The sequence below is a fragment of the Oncorhynchus tshawytscha genome, linkage group LG01 (assembly GCF_018296145.1).
Source record: "Oncorhynchus tshawytscha isolate Ot180627B linkage group LG01, Otsh_v2.0, whole genome shotgun sequence".
Taxonomy (NCBI): Eukaryota; Metazoa; Chordata; class Actinopteri; order Salmoniformes; family Salmonidae; genus Oncorhynchus; species Oncorhynchus tshawytscha.
Genome location: NC_056429.1, coordinates 10,208,456 through 10,215,899, shown reverse-complemented (window position 1 = coordinate 10,215,899; position 7,444 = coordinate 10,208,456). Strand labels below are relative to the sequence as shown.

The following is a 7,444-nucleotide window of genomic DNA, read 5'->3' as shown; positions in this document are numbered from 1 at the left end:
TTTTCAACGGTTTGAAGCTGGTGTATAAAACCAAACGTAAAAGATGCAAAAACAAAACTTAATGGGAAGCAAAAAAATAATAATTGTGCACATCGAACAGCTCGACCACTTCTTAAACTTGCTTTCAATGCAAAGACAGATCTATAACTCCCATTTCTATGTGAATTTGGTCAGGTCGCCCAACACGCAACATAATGCAGCTCTAGAGTCCAAACATTTGGCTTTGAACTTATTTTACTTTAAAAAAAAAATTATTTGCATGGCAATGCTCATTAGTTCTCCTTCCTCGTTTCAGTCAATGAGAGCAATATATCATGCACAAGGCCGCTTCATTCGCTAATAACTCTGTGGTGAGTCTACCGTCAAGGACAGTAAGCATAGCAGAAGTCAAGGCAAAGTGGCATCACCGTTGTCGCTGAGCATCGGGAACTGGGCGCATAATCCTGCACTGTCCACAACTGTCAGTTGGGGTGTATTCATTAGCACACTGTAGCAAAACATTTTGCAACATAAACAAGAGTTTCTTATTGAAAAAGTTCAAGTACACTACATGGCCAAAGGTTTGTGAACATTTGTTCGTCAAACATCTCATACCAACTTCATGGGCATTAATATGTAGTTGGGGCCCCCCTTTGCTGCTATAACAGCCTCCATTCTTCTGGAAAGGCTTTCCACTAGATGTTGGAACATTGCTGCAGGGCCTTGCTTCCATTCAGCCACAAGAGCATGTTGGGCGATTAGGCCTGGTTCGCAGTCTGCGTTCCAATTCATCCCAAAGGTGTTCGAAAGGGTTGATGTCAGGGCTCTGTGTAGGCCAGTCAAGTTCTTCCACACCGATCTCAACAAACCATTTCTCTATGGATCTTGCTTTGTGCATGGGGGCATTGTCATGCTGAAACAGCAAAGGGCCTTCCCCAAACTGTTGCCACAAATTTGGAAGCACAGAATCTTCTAGACACGCCATATCAGGGCAGAAATATGACAAACTGACTTGTTGTAAAGGTGGCATCCTATAACGTGCCATGCTGAAAGTCACTGAGCTCTACGGGCCATTCTACTGCAAACGGGTGTGGCTGAAATAGCCGAATCCACCCATTTGAAGGGGTGTCCACATACGTTTGGCTATGTAGTGTAGGTCCTTCTTCCATTTGGTTCCTAGTGAATACAACCCTGATGAGAAGAGGACTGTCCGGGGATACCGGTATGGAGTAGTGTCCACTGGCGTTAGCTAGTCTCTGACCAGCAGAGAGCAGTAGAGCCTACAGAGAGCCTGACCAGCAGAGAGCAGTAGAGCCTACAGAGCCTGATCAGCAGAGTTTCCATTCTGATGCCCCCCCTCGTAGTCCAGCTGGCACAGTATCATGTTGTTCTTCAGGAAAAACTTGTCTCCCACGCAAAATCTGCAGACACACACACACACACTAATTAGTACCTTCATTTAAGACCAATGAAACTTCCCAAGTCCTTAAAAGCAGTAGTCATTGGGTTAAGGAAATGAATAGACCTCCATACAGGATGCAGCATTCCATACAGGATGCAGCATTCCATACAGGATGCAGCATTCCATACAGGATGCAGCATTCCATACAGGATGCAGCATTCCATACAGGATGCAGCATTCCATACAGGATGCAGCATTCCATACAGGATGCAGCATTCCATACAGGATGCAGCATTCCATACAGGATGCAGCATTCCATACAGGATGCAGCATTCCATACAGGATGCAGCATTCCATACAGGATGCAGCATTCCATACAGGATGCAGCATTCCATACAGGATGCAGCATTCCATACAGGATGCAGCATTCCATACAGGATGCAGCATTCCATACAGGATGCAGCATTCCATACAGGATGCAGCATTCCATACAGGATGCAGCATTCCATACAGGATGCAGGCCTACTGCCACGTCGTGGGAAAGTCAGTTGCACAATTGAATGCATTCAACTGAAATGTGTGAATCAGAGGTGTGGGGGAGGCTGCCTCAAACCGGCGAGCAGTTGTGGGTTAACTGCCTTGCTCAAGGGCAAAAGTGCCTTACTCTACCTTGCTGGCACAGGGATTCGAACCAGTAACTTTTTGGCTACTGGCCCAATGCTCTTTACCGCTAGGCTACCTGCCGCACCATATACAGTACCTCAATTTCAGGCTCGAAAAAAAGATTTGACCTTGTTCCAGAGAGTACCTTAAAGCATTCATACATTTTGATTGTTTGGTATTTGCTGTACTTGCTTCAAGACCAAACTCTTAGCTGGTTGTTTGCACCATTTTGTCTGACCTCAAATGCTCACTAAGAGGCCATCCATTAAGTCCCCCTTATAAGCTAAAAGTGTTCCAAAAGCACCAGGCAGTCAAACAGATACCCAACATGCCTGTTACTCACATAAACAAGCTCTTTACGGGATCTATCATGATTATTTTCCTTTCAGGGTCACTTGATGCCTGCTTTCAAGGTATACACAGTATGTGGGGTGAACTGGGATTCATTCATTAGGCACCAAACTGAAGAAAACAGAATGAAACCGGAAGGGAGCACTTGGGACTCAATTTTTGTTTTCCATTGCAAAACGTGTTCCATTGTGTGCCCTAATGAATATAGCCTTGAGGCTCCCCTCATCTCACCTCTGGCTGCACAGCTGGCAGGCAAAGCAGTCCAAGTGGTAGACATTCTCCCTGGCTCTCATCACCATCTCAAAGGCCGGGATCACCTTACTGCAAGCGGCACAGTTCCCCGTCATCCCAAAAAGCCTGGAGGTGGTGGAGAAAGAGGCAATGATGTGAGTTGTCTGCATTAGGAAACACCAATTAGGAAATAAACTTTAGTTTCTCATTGGACAAGTTCAGATTCTATCCATCTCCTCTTTTCACTACGTTTCATGCCAACTGAACACGACCCAGGTAGCCGACTGCTTTGATAATGCGTTAACTAGGACTTGACGGATTATCATTTTATTCATATGTTAACAAAGTAGCATAGGGTGAAATCTTCAGTGATGGAAGAGAGCCTTGAGAAGAACCACATCCATGGGTTGAGTCCCTCATAGGATCTACAAAGAACTGCATCAGAATGTCAAGTCCCACAAAACATGAGTGCCATAGACCAGTGGCAAACGAGACTACAAGCAAGCAGGCCTAATGAAGCCTAACGAAGCCAATGCTAATGGGGCCTTGGTATGCACCTGGTGTTTCTCCTTAACAAGGGTATGGGCCTTAATGCTAATTCCTCACTAATGGACTAATTAAAATAAATCACATGGTTTTAATCCCGGCCTTCAAAGGCTTTCTGCCTGATCGTCGCGATGACGAGGAAAACAGGAGGCAATTTAGCCAATTTAACTGTCAAACTGGTTTTCCCCTCTAAAAGCAATGCAGCTAATGAGAGACTTAGCTTCAACCAAATCCAGCTGGATCTTACACATGAGACTTGCACTTGAGTTGAATGACTGGTAGTGGGCTAAATATATTCGCAAGGGTTTCTATAGCAGCAACCCCAGAATAGTTCTGAGGGTTTTCTGTGCTCGAGTGTATTGATGTATATGAAGAGTTTATTTCCAAAATGAGTTATCCACCAATTTTTCACATTTGTGTTTCCCCCCACATCATTAATTATTAGGTACCTTCATGTGTGTAAAATATTACTATTCTTATTTTTTTATTCATGGAGTTTAGATGTATATGAAAATTACACTTTCTTTTGCAAAACGCTATATTGTTTAGCTGGAATGGAATATTGGTATCCTGTATATTTGACTGTGATATGTGGTGGTCTCACCTAGATATCTTAAGATGAATGCACTTACTGTAGGTCGCTCTGGATAGGAGCATCTGCCAAATGTAAATGTTTTACATACAGATTGGATTATTTACAAAAACATGTTTTATATTAACGTCACAATGTGTTCCCATTTGTACATTTCTTCATTATAAAATCTTCATTATAAAATGTTTTATTGCATTTCATAATTTCTTTAAAACAAAATAAGCCAATTTACCAACATTTATGAAAATGGGTATAAAGTTTGTTGGAATGAAACTCTTCATTAAGGAGTTGAAGCCATAATGATTCATTTCTAGGTCTGTCACTATAGTTTTATTAATATTTGTGCTCCTCAAACTCTGATCTCTATTTTATCTGCTAACCAAAACATGGAGATGCTGTTATTTTTGCCTGTTCTGCCCCCTTCACCAAACTGAGGTAATTTGCCTTAAATCAGAAGACGACCAGATAGGAAGGAGCAACATGGCAATAGTTCCATCAATTGGAAGTCTAGGTTGAGACAACACCATTATTGCTTACACCCATCCCTACAAACACAGAGGGTAGAGGCTAGATTGGAGAGGATTGAAGGGTTGCATCGTGTTCAGTAGGGTACGCAACGTTTTTAAAACATTTTGCAATGGAAAACATTGTTAAAAAATTAGCATTTCATATTGGAAAAGTTAATATAGTCTCTGTCCATTTTCTTCCATGTGGTGCCTAATGAACACACCCTTGTTTGAAAGTCCTTACCTCAGGTAGTCCTTGTGACAGAGGATGAGGTTGGCTCTGGTGTAGAGGGTGGAGCCCACGTCACCCAGGCGACAGTCACAGCAAGCACACTTCAGACAGTCCTCATGCCAGTACCTGTCCAGAGCCTCCAGCATAAAGCGGTCCATGATCCTCCGGTTGCACCCTGCGCAGACCCTCGGCTTCCCTTTGGACTGGAGAGGCACAAGGGAGACACCTACAGACAGGGAGACACAGATTTGAAAGTAGGCTAGAGTACAGCCATCCCTAACCCTCTCAGTTACATGACCAAGGAATATTGTTTGGCTACCATAACTTTCTATGGTTCTCTCGGGGCGATCATTATCTTTTGGTCACTTCTAAATCATATTTTTTGGTCTTAAACATTTTCTGACTCCAGAGCCTATTATGAATGGGACCCTTTCTGGCGCTATATGGCCAGACTGATCCGGTCATAACACAATCATTTCAATGTGAATTAACATTTAAAAAAATAAAAAATAAACTGATTTAGTGAGTTTGTGGTGGAAAAAGTTCTGGCTATCCCTTTAATCCAATCCCAATGACCAAAGAGACATGGTATTTGCCCTTGCTACATCCCAAAAGCCTTCAGATTGTAAATTCATATCACATAGGCTACATTCCTAATTAGGCCTACATGTCGAAGACACAGACGGACAAGGAAATACAAGTCTGTGAATCGTAGACCGACCGTTCGAGCATGAGTTGCTTAAATGTAGACATCCAAATCAGTAACTCACTTTCCTCCTTGTCAAACACCATCGTTCAGACGGCGATTCGACTCCGAGAAACCTTCACACGGCTGCGACAACCTCTCAATGTCCCCCTCGACGTTCGGACGGAAATTCTCGCTGTTCTACACAAATGGATTTAGATTCTCTTGAAGGTGATCGTATCAAAGTCTTCCAGCTCCGCTAGTAGGAATTGAACGCTTGCAACGATATCACATCTGACCAGGCATGATTATATCCATTATAACCCTTTCATGTTGGCAAATTGGGCTATAAGTAAAACGTATATTATGGCATGAGAAAAATAGGCAAAATAGTCCATAGATGTCAGTGGATCAATAATCCTACTTCTCCCGCGATATCTACCAAAAGTATCAGGTTGTATTTCAATAGCTCTGGTGTTGCCACAGCACTTAGATCCATTATACTTAAAAGCATCGGATCAAGCGTTTCAAAGTAGTCTACGGTCGACCTCGGCGTTCTGCCTCTCTAGTTGTGCCAATGCTCTGTAAAATGTGCACGGCTCTCATAGACCTACGTGTCCCCGCGCGTGCTAATTATATAAAGTCATTATGCTCCGATCTGATTAGTGGCCCCTCCCCCTCTTTGAATCAATTATTCAATACACACTCTGCCTGTGCCTAAGTATTTTTTTTGTATAAGCTTATTCAAGGACACCAATTACCCTAAGGGCACTTCTCTCATTACTGTAATTTGAACAGGACACAAATGCATTGCCCATTGGGAAGTGTGTGTGTGTGTGTGTGTGTGTGTGTGTGTGTGTGTGTGTGTGTGTGTGTGTGTGTGTGTGTGTGTGTGTGTGTGTGTGTGTGTGTGTGTGTGTGTGTGAGCGAGCGAGCTACTCACAAGCTTTTAAGCAAAGCTCCATTAGGCAAAGATTTTCACTTCATGTCTTTGCTTTGAAACTTCACCAGATTCACAATTGAGCATTGAGAGCCGTCAACCTCTATCCACTATCCTTTATTCTCTATCCTTCAACCTCTATTCTTTATCCTCTATACTTGATCCTCTATCCTTGATCCTTTATCCTCTATCCTTTATCCTCTATCCTCTATCCTTTATCCTCTATCCTTTATCCTCTATCCTTGATCCTCTATCCGCTATCCTTTATCCTCTATCCTCTATCCTTTATCCTCTATCCTTTATTCTATATTCTTTATCCTCTATTCTTTATCCTCTATCCTCTATCCTTTATCCTCTATCCTTTATCCTCTATCCTTTATCCGCTATCCTCTATCCTCTATCCTTTATCCTCTATCCTTTATTCTATATTCTTTATCCTCTATTCTTTATCCTCTATCCTCTATCCTTTATCCTCTATCCTTTATCCTCTATCCTCTATCCTTTATCCTCTATCCTCTATCCTTTATCCTCTATCCTTTATCCTCTATCCTTGATCCTCTATCCGCTATCCTTTATCCTCTATCCTTTATCCTCTATCCTTTATTCTATATTCTTTATCCTCTATCCTTTATCCGCTATCCTCTATCCTTTATCCTCTATCCTTTATCCTCTATTCTTTATCCTTCATCCTCTAATCTTTATCCTCTATTCTTTATCCTCTATCCTCTATACTTTATCCTTGATCCTCTATCCTTGATCCTCTATCCTTGATCCTCCATCCTCCATCCTCTATCCTTTATCCTCTATCCTTTATCCTCTATTCTTTATCCTTTATCCTCTATTCTTTATCCTCTATTATTTATCCTCTATCCTTTATCCTCTATCCGCTATCCTTTATCCTCCATCCTTCATCCTCTATCCTTTATCCTCTATCCTTTAGCCTCTATCCTTTATCCTCTATTCTTTATCCTCTATCCTTTATCCCCCAACCTCTATCCTTTACCCTCTGTCCTCTATTCTCTATCCTTCAACCTCTAATCTTTATCTTCTATCCTTTTTTCTCTATCCTCTACCCTTTATCCTCTATCCTTTATCCTCTATTATTTATCCTTCATCCTCTAAGCTTTATCCTCTATTCTTTATCCTCTATCCTCTATACTTTATCCTTGATCCTCTATCCTTGATCCTTTATCCTCTATCCGCTATCCTTTATCCTCCATCCTTCATCCTCTATCCTTTATCCTTCATCCTCTATCCTTTATCCTCTATCCTTTAGCCTCTATCCTTTATCCTCTATTCTTTATCCTCTATACTTTA

The 7,444-nt window shown here is 41.9% G+C and overlaps 1 protein-coding gene across 1 annotated transcript; it reads right to left on the bottom strand.

Annotated features, from left to right (window-relative positions):
- Positions 1–858: 858 nt before the first annotated feature.
- LOC112252245 (rhombotin-1-like) lies at positions 859–5,802 on the bottom strand. Its single transcript, XM_024423725.2, has 4 exons — positions 5,273–5,802; positions 4,515–4,728; positions 2,627–2,752; positions 859–1,400 (listed from the first exon to the last, which is right to left on the bottom strand). The coding sequence occupies exons 1-4, from the start codon at positions 5,292–5,294 to the stop codon at positions 1,295–1,297; spliced, it is 468 nt and encodes a 155-aa protein (XP_024279493.1). The 5' UTR covers positions 5,295–5,802; the 3' UTR covers positions 859–1,294.
- Positions 5,803–7,444: the final 1,642 nt, after the last annotated feature.

Coding starts and splice junctions, on each gene's coding strand:
- LOC112252245 (XM_024423725.2), bottom strand. CDS start 5,294: ATGGTGTTTGACAAGGAGGAAA. Junction 2,753..4,514: donor TGTCACAAGGACTACCTGAG/GTAAGGACTTTC, acceptor CACCACCTCCAG/GCTTTTTGGGATGACGGGGA. Junction 1,401..2,626: donor TGCCAGCTGTGCAGCCAGAG/GTGAGATGAGGG, acceptor GTGTGTCTGCAG/ATTTTGCGTGGGAGACAAGT.